The sequence below is a fragment of the Megalops cyprinoides genome, chromosome 24 (genome assembly GCF_013368585.1).
Source record: "Megalops cyprinoides isolate fMegCyp1 chromosome 24, fMegCyp1.pri, whole genome shotgun sequence".
In the NCBI taxonomy this organism is placed as follows: domain Eukaryota; kingdom Metazoa; phylum Chordata; class Actinopteri; order Elopiformes; family Megalopidae; genus Megalops; species Megalops cyprinoides.
In genome coordinates this window covers 20,254,860-20,271,516 of record NC_050606.1, presented here as the reverse complement: position 1 = coordinate 20,271,516, position 16,657 = coordinate 20,254,860, and the positions used below count along the sequence as shown (strand labels likewise).

The window sequence follows — 16,657 nt, the reverse complement described above, 5'->3', positions numbered from 1 at the left end:
CTCACCCTTCATAGAGTCCAACGCCTCGACACCGGCGCTGCCACCTCTGAGGAAATGTCAAACAGAATGGCCCCAATCACGAGAGAGACATTTACTTGCTGGAATGATGCGATTGGTTCAATAGCTCTTCATTACCATGAGTGATGTGTTACAGGGAGGTTCTGTAGGATCCGGACCACTTTCACCCACATTCACAACTAAGACAATCTCACTGTACTGAGTAGCACTTCAGTGTGGAAAATTCTAACAACAGTAAACCTTACGCTTAGTGGACAAATCAGCAAATGAGTAACTCATAAGGCATGTTAGATCTTAACATTGCTCATAAAATGGCAATACATTGGTGGCATTGATAAGGACTCTTCAGTTTCTTCTCAGATGAAGGAATATTACACCTCAAAGTGAAACAACATCCACTGTAAAACATGCACCCCCTGCTCTTAGTATGTAGTTGCAATGCTTTTTTCCATATTGTAGCATTGCTCTCTGTCTCACATAGTTTCACGATTCTTATTAACTGTTGTGTTTTGATAGTAGTATTTTTATTTATTGAAATTACATTAAGACATAATTTTATGTCACATGTTGAATTCTTCATTTCACCATAGGAGTGCCCATATGTCAGGATATCAGGTAAAATCCATGAAGAGTAAATGTAGCCCTTGTATGAATAGGATTTAAGCAGCCCTTTAAGCTTGAAGGAAGAGGATTCCCCAAAGTAATACCTTAATTTTACCACTAGATGGCGACCATCCGATAAGGGGACCCATCTGGTATGTTGCAGCCTCTAACCAATCTCCACTTCCTACTTTTATTCAATTTACAGGCACTGTATGTACTACATCCTGTACGTGACACTTCCAATTTTACTCCAATAAGGTCCAATACATGATATAATAATCTCTTCCTTTCTTTTTATTCAATAATCCAGGTTTAGCCAAGTGCAAAAAAAACAACAAAAAAAAAACACAACCACCCATGGGAAGGGAAATAAAATAAAATAAAATAAAAAGCAAGATGCCCCAAGCCTTAGGATGTTTTCCTCATGACAAACTAACAGACAGTTACCCCAGGTTTCTGCCAAAGTCATATTGGGAAAACAAAACTTGGTATTTCCTCTACGCAATTATAACTTCATTCTCCATGTGCATTCTTGTCCATCTGAAAAATTGTGGAAACTCAATATATCTAGTTAGTGATATGTTAAAAATATAATATAAACCGCAAAAGTATTAAATTCTTAACAGGAGTGCAAGTCGCTGTGGTCCTTTATAAATCCAGTTCTGTGATGATCACCACTGACAAGTGCCACAGGGAATTGTGGGAAGTGACCGTGGGAGGCAGAACAGCAAGTCACATATAATGGAGGACAACTTGAGTCATCAACATGGGTGGGTAGAAAGCAGACGAGGTTGTGGGTAGCCCCACTTCTTGTTAGGACCAAAACCCAGGTCAGTGTAGCTTCCGGGCAACAAGGAAACCCGAAATGCCATCGCCTCTCTCCGCCATTCGGGGGAGCTCAGTCTGTGCATTTGTAATCCAAGCACTGCCTGAACAAGTTGCTCAAAAAAAGCTGATGACACCCACATTCTACCTGTCACCGTATCATTCCATTTTTAATAGAAATGCTGTACAGATTCTAACTAGCAAAAAGTGCAGAGACAAACGTTCCAAGAAGAAAAAAAAAAAAAAAACACACACAACCCCATCCAACATGAGTTTTTAAAAAATTCCACACCTTCCTATGGTTCTGCTCTCAATATAAACAATCATCAGACAATCGAGGTACCAGCGGCCAGAAAGTCTGGCTTACACAGGTTTGAAGCATACAGAGTTGATTTCTATTTGTCGTGCAAGCTGTCCCTTCCTCACCCTTTTAGCTAATGTATATGCACGGTTTACCAAAAGAGTATTATACAATAATTTCCTCAGACCATATGATATTTTACAATGTAACAGTCTCTTTTTTCTTTCTTTCTTTTTTTTTGGTACAAATATCACTAGAACGGAAACATCGGTTAGGAACATTTATGGTGACTTCGTACAGAAAAAATACCTGAGCCTCATGTATATATATGGCCAGGAGAGAGAGAGGGAACTCACCCTTACCTCATCACCTGGAGAAAAAATTACTTTCAGTATTGCTCAGACGTGAATAGCCATTTTACCCAGATTCATGGTGAGGAAACAGTGAATGCAATTAAAATAGGAGGAAACTAACAAACATTCTGCCCCTCTCTTTCCTCATGCCCAAAGAGATAAAATTCAGGTTTCGGTCAGCTGGCAGATTTCTTGTCCTTTTTTTTCTTTTTAACACAAACAAAAAGACTACTTTTTCCAAATAGAAGACAATATTTTAAATTAAAGCATAATTCAGATTTGGAAAACATCAAACAAATTTAAAAAAAAAATTAACAACACAAACAATATTATTTCTTCGCACACATTTGTAACACAAAAGGTGGTCGGTCCTCTTCCGTTCTCTAACAAAGAAGGCTGGCAGATGCAGCACCAAACAAGTTAATGCATGGAGTCTGGAGACAAATACAGAGAAACCTTTAGTTGGTTACAAAGTTCCTGCCTTTACCCTGTGTGTAACCATTTTCTGTTCAGCAATTCGACCAATCAGAACAATACTTTTCATAGCCTGGTTGGTCATGAATCATAAATACAATGAAGGAGAAGGACTTTTCATAACGCAACCATTTTTAAGAACGTGAAAAGGACTATTACCTGAATATGACATGTCATGAGCAGTGTCAGTAGAGCTAAGTGTTACAATGCAACATAGTTTTACTTCCAAACATTTCACAGTGCATATCATTTCAGTAAAACAATGAAACTTTATCTTTGTTCTGGAGATGTTCAGTCCCTTACAGTTAATTGATGTGATCCAGATTGTATTGGACGTCGTAAGCCCAAGCATGCATGAGTTAATGTTATTGCACAATATATGACCACCTGAAAAGAAAGGTCCAAAAAAAAAAAAAAGAACATAAAAAATAAATTTAAAGTAGGAATTCTTTCACTACAAAATCTCCCTGCTTGCTGCAAAACTACTGTACGTCAAAACAATCCACGTTGGCTGCATTGTGTTCCTGTGTTTTTACGGCGAAAACATGCATCCAACAGCCCTCTAGGAAATGCAGTCCAGGAAGTCAGATGTCCCAGTCAAAGGTTAAAGTTCAAAGACTGAATGATTTAAAAAAAGTGCTTATGTACTCAGTAGGACATGTTTCTTCTTGTAGTATTAAAAAGCTCAACATTAGCAAGTATCATCTGCAAAAAAGAGAGCAAAAATACATGTAAGGTTGATTGTATTAACAATGAAAACCAGCGGGTGTATTATGTATCATTAATTGATTGTAATTACAAAACCGAATGTAACTATGCCAACAATAAGCGTGCAACTACATAACAAATCACTGTACAATATTCTAAATGAGTAAAATGCATAGAAACCCCATTTTCAGTTGCTTAAATGTCACTTAAGCAAGACAAACCCACTCACCGTGATACCACCATTTTGTTTTCTTTGGATTTTTGTTACACGTTCTTACATAAAAGGAGTTATCAGGAGGTCGTCTCTGTGAGAGTAGTTGGAGAGAAGGGAGAAAATGTGACAATCTTTTTTCAAAAACTTCAACTGTGGCAAAATGCCATTACTACTGAGATGGCAGCCATTTTAAAGGTATCAAATGTATTATTAGGATTTATGATAGTGACCTTTCTCTACAGCAGGGGTGTCCAAACCTCTCCTGGAGGACCCCTTGTCCTGCATGTTATAGATCTCTCCCTGCTCCAACACAGCTGATTCAAATGATCAGTTTGTTATTCAGCAGCTTCTGGAGTTCATAACGAGTTGATCATTTGAATCAGCTGTGTTGGAGCAGGGAGAGATCTAAAACATGCAGGACAAGTGGCCCTCCAGGAGAGGTTTGGACACCCCTGCTCTACAGAGTGAAATCTTATTTTTGTGGATGTGACACATGCTGGGCTGCAGGGGGCGATCTGATCTTTTTTCAACACTATTTATAGTAAACATTTTTCATTTATACTGTTCATTGAGAGAGTTCCCAACTCAAAAATGCAGAACAGACAGCCTCCATTTCAACCATTTAGGACACCATAATGTTCCTTCTTCCTCCAAATCACACAGTTCCTCAGTTTCTACATTTCATCTTTCAGTGAAGTATCTGAATCGGAATGGTCATTCATATTTATTCAGGATATATAACCACGTCACACGCAACATCTGTTCAGTAATGTGTCAGTGTGTGTAAGACCCTGTGATTGCTGTCATTCAGGGAAAAGCAACATTAAAATCATCTACTTTAAACCCAAAAGCTGAGAGTGCTGTACAGTGATTAGCAAACAGCTGGCAGTCTGAAGCTTGCTGGTCTGCCGAGCCCAAGAGACATGTATCTGATTCCCTTAAATATAGCAAATATCCAAATATATGAATTGACAATGTAAATAATGGAATGTGGTTCATTTTATATAACGGCTGAAAAACTACATACTATAGTATGCGTGTGTTATACTAGTGTTATGCTCACACTCACTGGGTTGGGAGTGCTCTTTACCTGGTCTGACACTGTTGCTGATTCAACTTGAAAGGATATACTCCTGTTATTTTGTGCTGGAAGTTGTTCAGGATAAAAGGGCCTGATAAATGAATGTAATGTAATGTAATGTAATATAATGTAATTTAGTGTAGCATAATGTAATGTGTGTGCACTTCACTGAGCTGAGAAACACCTGTGTAATGGTGTTGCGGTTTAACTGCGTTGGAGCAGTGGTCCTACCTTTTCTTTGCAGCTGGAGAGCATGCTGATAATGCTAAGACACACCGACTGTACCGAGAGAGCGGGCGACCAGTCCTCTGTCAAAATGGACAGACAGATGTGACCGTTGCTATATACATGAGGATGAACTGGTATATTCTCTCCGGTGAACATAACCTGAAACAAGAACGAGAGAGGAAGAGAGCACAAAATGGAGAGAAATGGAGGGAGAGAGAGAGTAAGGGAGGGAGAGGAAGGGAGAGAGGGAGAGCAAGAAGGAGCATGGAAAAAGAGAGGGAGCGAGGGAGAGAAAAAAAGGCAGAGGGAGAGGGTGATGGAGAAAGAGGGAGGGAGAGAGAGAGATAGAGAGTGAGAGGGGGAGGAAGGAGAGGCAGAGAGTGGAAGGATGACAAAGTTTAGAGACAGGGCATAAGAGGAAGAGAGAGAGAGAGAGAGAGAGCACAAATTAATAACAGAACAAAGACAGGCTGTCCATCACATGACCTTTGTCCTCCCTCTTCATTTTGAAGACTTTGCAGTCTGACTATTTGCAGCCAGAGGCAGGGTCTTTTGAGGGTATTACTTTTTAAAACTACAAACAGCTGAACATGCAAAGTTCATTTAGAACGACCTCAGCTGAAACCCCATTTTAAAGCAGACATGAGACAACGGTAAAGGAAGCAAGCCACCAATATTGTTCTGACATTATATAAAGACTCCTGCTTTGAGATTAGCTAAGATAATCAGTTAAAAAGAGCAGAGGAGTAACCCCCATTTTAAGGATAGAGTGGGACAATACTCAGAAGGAAAAAAATGAGTTATTCATTAGTGCATCTGACAGTCGCCCAGAACAAACTGTCCTGGTAACATGATTCAAACCAGAGGGACAACGTGTCATAAAAACAAGTCATAAGGGTTCCATACCTTGAAACAATCACAGACTATTGGGAAAATTCTACTAAATGAGGGTAAAACATCCAGAATGTGTGAGATACAGGGTTTCCACTATTTCACATTAACTTTTCAGCCAAACTTCCCCCTGACATTGCCAGGAGGGATGTTTTGACATTATAACTACGTTTTCGTTGTTCATCTCAAAACAGTCAAGTCATTTTACATCCCCTTTGATTCCAACTTTGATTTCATTGTCATGTTAGCACATAAAATAGCTATGCTAACATAGTAAAACTCTAAAATTCAGTGGGACTAGTTTGACAAAGACCAATCACAATGCTTTCACAAGACTTTCTTGACTCGCACAGAAAAAAAAAACATGCATACAACTGCTGTGCAAGGCTTGAATGCGGAACTGGTCTTTTGTCTCAGTCCGGGAAGGTGCCTTGTGAACAGGACGACTGCAGGCTCGATGCGCAGTTGGAACACTGCTGTTGTACTCTTGGGCAAGGCACATAACCTGAATTCTTTCAGTAAATATTTCGCTGCATGAACGTATGCTACGTGAAATAGAAGACATACACATCCTTTTACAAAATGGCGTTAGTAAAGCAAAATAAAATAACTGAGCTGTCAAAGCTGCTCTGTGACTCCATTTCATTGGGTTTCAACAGCATTTTTGTATTTAAAAAAATAAGATTCTTCTCTTAACCCAGAACAAATTCTGCTTTCAAAAAGAATAATCCACAGTTTTAGGTTTCATTTGCTTCAATTACAGCCAAAACTTCTCGTGCTCTGGCTCCCATTACACACAGACACTTTGTTGAAAGCTCAGACACGCAGGTGACACAATTTCAGTTACCTGAGGTGAATCGAAGGGATACCGTCCGCTGAATTTGAAAAGCAGCTGAAATTTCTCTCCTTCATAGAGCGTACCAGGGGCTCCTTCCATATCTACTATCCACCTGAAAGAGAAAAGTACCATTTAACGTGTTCCCATAGGGCTTTGCAACATCACAAAGTGTCCAAATTCAACCCCAAAGGCACTGCCTCAAAACACCGCCTCAGTTTTGAAAATAATCTGTGATTATTACAAAAAACGGATATTCAGGATATTAAGAGATAGATTTTAGAAAATTATTCACAAAGGAAAAAACCCCATCTGGGCTCAAGACCAAGGTCTGAGCTTAAAACCAGGATGGGATTAAGACAACACAGCCGTTTCGGTGGTTCAACCAGTCCTTGCATATTCCAAGTTTATATATTACATATGTAATTATATATGTAATATTACATATTATCCCAAAAGGTAAAAGAGGTGACTGAATCGCCCCCCAACGTTACATAAAGTCAGAGGTCCTAAAGCTGTAGAGGGTGACAGTGGTGTCTGTGCCTGTCTGAATCCCCCCCATTAGTTTAAAAAGCAGGTGGGTTTTTTTCTTTCTATATTATGTTAGATATTAGAATTATCAGTTGTTATTTATGTCCAAAAATGACTACTCAGTGGTTTGACAGTATGTGTCGATTGCCTGTAGGAGGGTGGAGTTTACGATCCTGTGAGAATGAAATAAAATTGATTAAAACATAATTACATGAATGAAAATAAACAAAATAACATGAAATCAGTTCTCTGACCTTCAGAAATGCCACAGTATAACAGAAAATCTCCAGCCAAACTTCATCCAAGAAACTACTATGCTGTATATAGGGTTTGACTGGGGTCTATATCTAAATGCAGCATAGTTTGCTAAAGATGCTGTGTTCAGCTGTCAAAAGCCTTTGATTATCCTTCATGTACCCATTCTTCTCCTGCCCACAGCAATGTCTGTTTTAGCACATTTTACCATTTTTTGCTGTAAACGAGACATTCTTCAATTCCAATGGCTGACCAATGGCTCCTTTCACAGTGTGGCCTAACTTTGACTCGAAACAATACATTGGCTGTTATCTGACTCTCTGGCGGTGAGGGAAATGGGGACAGCAGAGACGCAGAGAGACCCATGGCATCTCCCCCACACAAACGCAGGTGTGTTAGCCATGCTAAGTTTTCCACATGGACTCAAACAGCACTCACATATCAGCACGGTAACCAGCAGCACCAGGGCTTCCTAGAGAGTCAGAGCTCTGTAACAACAGATCAGTAGGGTTTGAAATCTCTGTGCACAGTTTAAAAATCCAGCAAGTACATTCTTCTGTTCAGAGTGCAAAAAATGTATTTGCAAATGAAAACACAACCCTGGCTTCCACTGGCCGCTAGCGACATCTGATAATGTCCCATGTTTATGTATGCCTGCTAATGTTAATATCTGAGACGGGTGGAGAGTATTCTCATGGCCAGAGGTGATGTGTGCATAGGAGGCCCTCTGTGAGCAAATCTTAGGTGAGGCACTGTTTAATGGGAGGTGAATTACAATAACGCAACACCTCTATTCTCTACCCAGCATGCAAAGCTGCAGCTACACTCTAAAACAAGTGATGAAAAAGAACACTGTAATTAATGTTTGACACTGGAAAAAAATGTTTCAGTCAACATGCCCTGAAAATTTTCGGATGATTACTGAAAAAGCACTTTGAATCTTTTGCTGGATATATACTGAAAAATGATCCAGTCTCTTACTCTAACTTAATCATACCATCCTGACACCCTGGCATCTTAACAAGGCTCAGTGGAGCAAGAAACACCCCTTTCACATTTGCTAAAAGTGCAGTGAATGATCTACTATAAGGAGACAGGGGTTGGTGTGAAAGCTAAAGTGGCCTTTTTTGGTCTGGTAATGGACTCTGAAGAGGTCTGACCTCCTCTGCTAGTCTTGTCAGCAATCTTTTACCTTCTTCTCCTGGGTCAGCACAAAAACAGCAGACACTGTCTGAGAATGCCCATGTCTGATAAACACACTCTCGCTCCACTCGGTCGCTAATGGCTTGAATTTGAATGCACGTCTACGCTGTTGCAAACCACAAACTGACAACTGAGCTGACTCTTCTTCACTCCAGTGCTGCTCTCCAAATTTTTAAATGTGCCCTAAATTTGACAAAAGAGTGGCTCCGGTGCCTTGTGTTTGGGGTCAGTGTAAAAGCGAGAGGCTAGTGGCCTCTCTGCTGGGCCGACGTGCGTTTGTCTGAGGCGCCTTGAGCTGGAATCAGTGTGAGACCAACTCCTGAGTGCCATTCACGCAGGAAACTCCGGGATACTGTACTTTGAATCACAACCCAAGTGAACCCCCACCACATACACACACATACACACACACACACACACACACACACACACACACCACGACTAACATTTTGCCCCTACCGTTGTCTCTTTAGCAAAGAGATGGAGGTTGCAGGAGGCTACTTTCATCACGTGACAACCCAGTCATTTAAATATTTACAGATTTTGAGTAGTAGGTTCATTCTCAACCACGCAAACAGATCCTGAGGAACATAAACCAACCAACATAACTGCTAAAATGTGTTGCATTTCATCTGAAGGACATCGCACTGCTCAAGCATATTTAGTTTTTACATTTTTCATTTTAAAGTATGTTTATATTTTTTATAACAACCAGAGATTCTGCTTTTTCTATTTGAGTGCTATGCAGGGACTCAAAGTGCAAGCTGCTGAAACAGAGTCCCTGAGAAGTGCTGACTGAGAGCAGGTAAAGTAGGCCAGTGACACAGCCAGAAGTAAGGAGAGGAGAGTCTTCCCACCTGCCCAAATCCCCTGGGACCATGCTTACCAGGGCAAGATACTGCCCCTCTGTACTAGGGATGTACCCAAATCTGAATACGTTATTTGGGAAAGCACACATAATGCGATGGAAACAGATATTTCTTCTATCTGAAGTTGCTGTTGTTATTATTCGGAAAAAAAAGCCATGATTGACATGCCTGTGCGTCAGCCATTATGTTTCTTCAGATCGATTCATATCATTGTGGATGGCCACAAGATAAAAATTCCCATTCTGTTTGCAACGTAGGACTTTGATTTCGCTAACTAGTCGTTTCATTTACTACACATTATTGAAAAGTGGTCGCTATATTCTGTAGTCGCCCCCACCGAGCTAGCAAGACAAAAGCCCGGTGTGGCAGCTGGATTACCCACAACCTATACATCAAAATGAAGCTTAGAACCTGTAGTTTTTACCTGTATGTGTTAATTTCCTCCATTTAAAAAAAAAAAAAAAAACTGTCGAAAGTCGTTTCTTTTACTACACATTATTGAAAAGTGATTACTATAGTCGCCCCTACCGAGTCAGCGCAAAGCAGGCAGCGGGTTGAGAGCTGACCGTTCCTGGCTACCAATCAGAGCAACTCTCACATCGAGGAAGAGGAGGCGTCATGTGCAGGAGCTAGCAGGACAAAAGCCTGGTGTGGCAGCTGGATTTCTTTCAAACCCTCGCAACCTATACATCAAAATGAAGCTTAGAACCTATAGTTTTTAGCTTTATGTGTTAATTGCTTCCATGTAAAAACCATAGTCAAAATATTGAAAAACAAAAGAAACGATGAAAAATACAACATTTGCCCGATTAAATGTGACTTCTGGTATAAACCACACCCACTTCTGGCCTACTATCCGAATACAGATACAGATACAGATAATTTTGTTGGTTGAACAGATACAGATAATAACGTCTCTGTACACCTCTACTCTGTACAATAGAGACCTTAGGGAAATGGTCCCTGTGTGCAAGGTACTGAGCAGTAGCCACTTTACAGCTCCCCTTACAAAAAACACACTGTACAGGTACAGGCTCATCAACTCCTTCCAAAAACCCAGAATTCACCCTAGAATAATTGCCCCCCCCCCCCCCCAACACCTATCGGCTCAAATCCTCCCAGGCGCAGATGAAGCTCTTCTGGGACCCACTTGAAAGCGCGTAGGCTGACGGAAACCGCCCTGAGACGGTCACCATGACGACACACCTTACCTACCCGAGGGCCCCGATCTGATCCCGCCTCTCTCTGTAGAGGACCGCCAGACTGAAATCTATAAGCACTAATCTTCCCAATGATCAGCATAATCCTATTAGGTGTTATTCCGAGAGGCTGCCATCTCTGTGAGGGGCCCGGGCTGATGGAAAGGAGGTCAGCTAGATCATTAAAGTAAGAAAAATCTCATTTGCAGCACTGCAGAGCCCAGATTATGTTACCTTGGGGCGGGCATTTCCGTTCGAGTGTGACCGTGGCACGGTTATGTAATAGGGTAACCCCCTGCGGACGGAAGGGTGTGGGGGCACCGTGAGGGGCTTAAATCGAATGATCCCAAAATCAATAGGGCCCGAGACGCCAGGGTGACGGGGGTGCTGAGGTCAGCTGACTCAACAAGGGTGCCAATAAGGACATAGTCTCCCTTCACGCCATTCCACTCTTCATGAGAACAGGGCCTCTCCTATGTGCTGGCTGCTTGTTCTCTGTGTTCTCCGGAGAACACAGATAATAGTGGGAACCTCTCCCACGTCCATAAGGTATCATCACATTGAAAGCCACCTGAGTTTCTGCTCCACCATGTCATCTTATTACTGTCATTAAGCTGACACTCATATACAGAATGACTTACATACATGTAGGTTACAGTTTTAATCAATTTATTTACTGAGGCAGTTGTGGGTTAAGTATCCATCCCAAGGGTACAACAGCAGTGCCGCAGCAGGGAATCGAACCGGCAACTTTTCAATTACGAGCCCTGCTCCATATCACTAGACCACACCGCTGCCTGTATGACAACGCTATACAGATGAAATGAAAACTCAGCACGCGCTGTTCAATGGCTGCGGCCGCTCTGTAGGTCTGAGTAGCACTGTATTTCAAAAGGTATGGTCCCTCTGTCATCGACATACACAGCACGTACAGGCTGATCTAGTCACACACTTGCAATCTCAGAACTGTACTTGGCACTGAGGCTTGTTCATATGTCATCAGTGGTTTCCTGTTTGAACCTTTAATGGCACTTTATTAGACACACTTTGTAGGCTGGTCTGGATCAGAGCATCTGCTACGTCATGTTAATGTAAGGTAATGTAACGTTCCCTGAGCACCCCGCTTTGTGCAGCCTCTGTCACTGCGTGAGGGAAGGGAGGACATTAACATTTCCTGGGCTACTGCCTCCAGCCCAAGCTAACGCCTAAAATGTGTTTTTCAGGTTTCACACGCTGAGGGTCAAAAGGAACACGATAAACGACATTCCACAACTCCAGGTTAGGGGAGGAACCCCCACTGAAAAGGAATTTTATCTTACATAATGAGGACTGCCTACAAGAACGCACTGTAACAGTTAAAGATCTGTACTTATAACTGGAGGGTTGCCAGTTCAATTCCCAGGTGTGACACTGCTGTTTTATCCCTGTGAGGTACTTAACCTGAATTACTGCAGTAAACAAATACCTGTTTGAACGGGAAATTTGTGCAACGTGAGCTACGCTCATTTCTCTGGATGTGGGAGTCTTCCATTAAAAATAACGTAAAGGAATAATGTAATGGAGTGAAGTATTGTAATAGAGTATTAACAGAGCAATGAAACAGAATGGGCTACTTACTGCGTGATGGTATTTTGGACACTCTTTTCATTCAGGGTCATTCCAGGGGGTGGATCGTTCTGCAGTGCTAATAGTTCCTTCTGTAACCTTTTCTGAAAATGAGAAAATGAGAAAAATCTTTACATGATACTGTACTTGTGTTACAAAAAAAAAAGCAGACAAACAAAACCCTTTGAGCCTACCCTCAAAGTTGAGGAAGAAGTGCAAGAGAAAACTGAGAAACTGACTCTAAGATTGTGTCACATTTTAATAAGTTGTCATATACTTTTCCCTTGGTGAGGTGCCTACCTAGGCAACCCTTCAAAACCATGTCAAATACTTAGTGAAATGCGGTTTATTAATATTTAACCGTACAAGTGTTTGTTAAGAATGCTGTAGGTCTATATTTTTAAACTGAAACTAAAATATGGACATTGCTTTTTGGAGCCCTGGATGCAGGTGTGCTGCTTCCAATAGAAAAATATTAATAACACTACTGGACTCTGATACTCAAAAATATCCCAACTTCCTAGAAAACTATTAAAATAGTTTTAGAAGACCATCCAACAGACACCAGAAAGACCAATGTGCACTGAAGCAAAAGCAGCAACATTCCTCAACTTAAAGAACGATAAAACATTTTCATTCCCTTGTCTACTAAGATCACAATTAAATATTAACAAAATGTAAATACATGAGGAAATTATTTAAAAATCCCAAATATGGGTATCAGATTTTTAAGATTCTTAAGATTCATAAGATAATATTCTTAAGATTCTTTGGGCATCTCCAAAAAGAATTTTAGCATGTCTTCTGTTTTGACTTTCCTAATCAAGGTTAGCATTTTACTTTTGGTAGATTTTGCCAGGTCACAAATGTAATGGTTTCTTTTTGCTTAAATCACTATCCTTTCTGAACTTGGCATGCCATAAAATCCCCATCCCCATTTCTGTAGGGTGATCTGAGGGTGACTGGCTACTGACCGTGTGCAGTGTGAGGCCTCAGATTAAAACCAGGGGCGGCCACACTCACTGGCTGTTCGCTACTGCACAATTCATAAAAATACAAACCTGTGATGTAACGACAATGACAGGCTTGTTCCTCAAAGTCTAACCGGGCAGGGAACATGGTTATGTAAAAAAAAGCCACAAATAATATCATCAATGGCTTGGGGTTTCCTTGAAATAAGCGCTCGGGGTTTGTGATATTAAAGCGTTTTAAAGTGGTATTACGGCAGATGGGACTGTTTTGTAATGCCTGAAACATTTTTCTGGTCAGATTTTATTTATTCATTTATGTAAAGAAGGCTGTCATTACGTTTTTTTTGTGTTAAATCAATCAATGCCATATTTTAGCCACTAGCCTCTATACACACACACACACACACACAAGGTAAAAACAGATTTAAGGTAGTGCTGCTTTTACATACCACCTAAGTAATGCTGCTTTTATATACCAGTGTTAGGTCTATGTTCACTTATGACATTTCACTTTTTCACCTGTTACTGTTGTTTTTGCTGCTTCAGTGATACGCAGTCAGTTCCCCATGACATGTTACCCTTATAAAATGCTTTTGATGTGAGAGTCTACCAAATAAATACCTTTTATACATAACGCATAAAAGCAGGCCACCTTTTTCAACAATTTTATTGTACATCGAGAGAGAAGGCGGGAACTATGAGGGCTGGAGCCTGCATGAATTGTGGACGACAACAAGGACGTGTGTCAGTGAGAAGTATGAACGCATCCTACAAATACCAACCAACAAATGAAACTCATTTTAACGCAGTTGCTGGGTGTTGATAACGCCCAAGCGAGTTTTTTAAACTGTGCGCTGGAGCCTGGAATTGAAATAACCAAGGCAACACTGTTACCGTTTTTGGCAGAGGTATTCCCATCTCATAAGCAGCCTAGAAGTAAAACAAACTGGCACTTTTGGCCAACGTCCACAGTCTGCTATTTCCAAATCATCGGTTTTAGCGGCGGGATATCTGACCCACGTCCGTCGCGCCGCCACACAAAATGAAATCATTACAAAGGAATGGCTCTCAAACTTGCAGCACTGCAATTCTCCAGTACTGTCTGAAATACTGACTGATACACCTACAACACTGTAAAATTACATCATTATGGACAGGTGAAAAAGAGACTTTTACTTTGGCTTCATATGTCGAATCTGATGTGCCTTTCTAAAACACAGAAATATCAATGCCTTGGCTTCAGCACAGACAGAAGTATCGACATACTTTTTTAACATTACCTGTGGAATCACCAGGGATTGATTTTACTATGAAATGCTACTGCAAATTGCCCAGACGCTGTTGCATCTAAGTACGGAACGTGTTCTGTTTTAAAACTAAAGCTTGAAGCAAAGGCATTGCTATGCACTTTCACTGTATGTCTTAACAACTTGTCCGTTTATTTAACAATACACTTGTTAAGCAAACAGACTAATCCGTGTACGTGTCTGGCAAATCCGAGAAGTGGATGCATTTCTGTGACAGCACCATTATTTGTATAACACGACAACAAACGCCATGACATCTGAACAGAAACGTTACACTTCAGTTCAAACGATTTCTGCACATATGAAGGGCATTTTCAGGTCTTGGGCAGGGAGTTGCACATAAACGAAACCTTCTGCCTGTCTTGGTTGAGACCAAGGCTAACCACCACATTCTGACCTTTGCAGGGTTAAAAGTTACCCGAACAAAATGGAAAATACTGCGTTTCAATCTTACGATACTCGTGTTATGCAACTTTTCCGTACTTAGCTAGTTAGACCAAGTTCGCTATGTTAGCTAGGCAGCTGGAATACTCGAAAATTCAAGTTTCGGTCAAGGGTGTGACCGCAACACGTTTCGTTTCATTTGTTCACATTGTTTCTTTCGAAATGTATACAACAGCTAGCTTACTGGCTAATAAACTGAGCACATACACTTGAATACACATCAGAAAGCCGTGTGCTGCTCTGTTTTAGATCATTTTAATCGTTTTTAAAAACCAACCTCAGTTCATAAACTCGAATTAGGCGGCTTGCGAGCTAACGCGCAGAAGACAGTGCAATGGCTGACCAGCTGTCTACCCATACTAATGCACTCTTGGAATTGTTCAACAGCTTTTTAAAAACAAATTCAACAAAGTATCTCTTTACGTATACTGCTAACGATATACCTCACTAGCTAACGAAACACCGGGTAAAAACTTCAACACAGTCTTCGCGATCGTAGACATTATTGCGGATGATGCAGGATTAGGATTTCTCGCCATCACTCAGTACAATGACAGCGTTAGAGGGCATTGCCCTGAAGATAGCTAACGTTAGCTACCCTCACATTTCTTGTTACAACCACTCCGAATACAATCAATTTAATGTAAAATGCCGTTCCTCTAGCCAGGTAACACTACTTCCTATATAACGGCAAGAAAAAACAAACAAACAAAATGACATTTTTTTATCTTAAAATCTTCATGTCACTCAAAATACAGTTTGTTTGCTAGCTAACATGAAACTGGCTGTACTAAGCAGCAAATTACATAGCAACAGCAGTTGGTGAGACGGTCTACCTGGCTACCGCTGGTTGGACTCACTTTTTCAGCTAGCTAGCAAGCTGGTTTGTTGATCGACTGGTTTTTGTTATGATGGCTAGCTAGCTAGACGGAAGGGGATCCAGGTAGCTAACTGGTTAGCCACATTTATCTTTCGACTGCTCTCCAACAACCGCAGTAAGATGGTCCGATTTGAAGGTATTCACCTGTATTTTGGAGCCTCACGTAGCTAGCTACCAATATCGGCATCACCTGCGCAGTCATCCGACTTGTGCTCATTCCAGCCTCTGGCAACAAACTGTCCCTCTCCGGCCGCTTAGACTCACCCCAACTCGCCCCTTTCCTGCTTTGTCGATCAGAATATAAGAGCGATCCATAGACCAGTATGTACAGTGACCATTTATATTCATGTGAGCGATGTGGAGAGAACGAGGGGAAAGCGCAACACCTGAATAAAGATCTTTGAGCTCCAGTTGGACACTCACCTGCATGGACGCCATGTTGCTACCCCCTGCACCAGGGTAGGAGACGCAGAGCGAGGGAAGCGTCGCATCATCACGTGGGCCGTCTGCGCTGCATGAGAGCAGCCGCAGCACAGTGAATGAAATCTTCAACAACAGAAAACGATCTCTGCATGCTAACATGCCTAATTACTCACCTATACAAATAGTACATTGCCCACATGTCAGTGCACGCAAGGATAAGTCTGGCTCACTAAAGTACTGATATTAAAGATGACACCAATTTTCAACTCACACGTTTGGTCGCATTGACTCCCATGAACACTCGCTATTCCAAACTGCGGCCATAGGACTTCTTACAAAACTTATAGTCTGGCCCTATGGGTTCTCATTTTATCATCTGAAATCAGTTTGTGTGTGCAAAGTAAGTTTCTTAAAGATAACAAGACGTTATTGACATCAA

At 41.2% G+C, this 16,657-nt stretch overlaps 1 protein-coding gene across 2 annotated transcripts; it reads right to left on the bottom strand.

Annotated features, from left to right (window-relative positions):
- Positions 1-1,022: 1,022 nt before the first annotated feature.
- On the bottom strand, positions 1,023-16,296 carry LOC118771147 (ubiquitin-conjugating enzyme E2 W-like). Of its 2 annotated transcripts, none has more exons than XM_036519040.1 (6): positions 16,219-16,296; positions 12,206-12,297; positions 6,544-6,646; positions 4,809-4,964; positions 3,512-3,587; positions 1,023-3,279 (listed from the first exon to the last, which is right to left on the bottom strand). In XM_036519040.1, the coding sequence occupies exons 1-6, from the start codon at positions 16,231-16,233 to the stop codon at positions 3,266-3,268; spliced, it is 456 nt and encodes a 151-aa protein (XP_036374933.1). In that variant the 5' UTR covers positions 16,234-16,296; the 3' UTR covers positions 1,023-3,265. The 2 variants fall into 2 exon arrangements, with proteins under 2 accessions (XP_036374933.1, XP_036374932.1); XM_036519039.1 differs by lacking the exon at positions 16,219-16,296 and adding an exon at positions 16,060-16,125.
- Positions 16,297-16,657: the final 361 nt, after the last annotated feature.

Coding starts and splice junctions, on each gene's coding strand:
- LOC118771147 (XM_036519039.1), bottom strand. CDS start 16,110: ATGGATCGCTCTTATATTCTGATCGACAAAGCAGGAAAGGGGCGAGTT. Junction 12,298..16,059: donor CAGGAAAGGGGCGAGTTGGG/GTGAGTCTAAGC, acceptor TCTCATTTTCAG/AAAAGGTTACAGAAGGAACT. Junction 6,647..12,205: donor GTCCAAAATACCATCACGCA/GTAAGTAGCCCA, acceptor TTTCTCTTTCAG/GTGGATAGTAGATATGGAAG.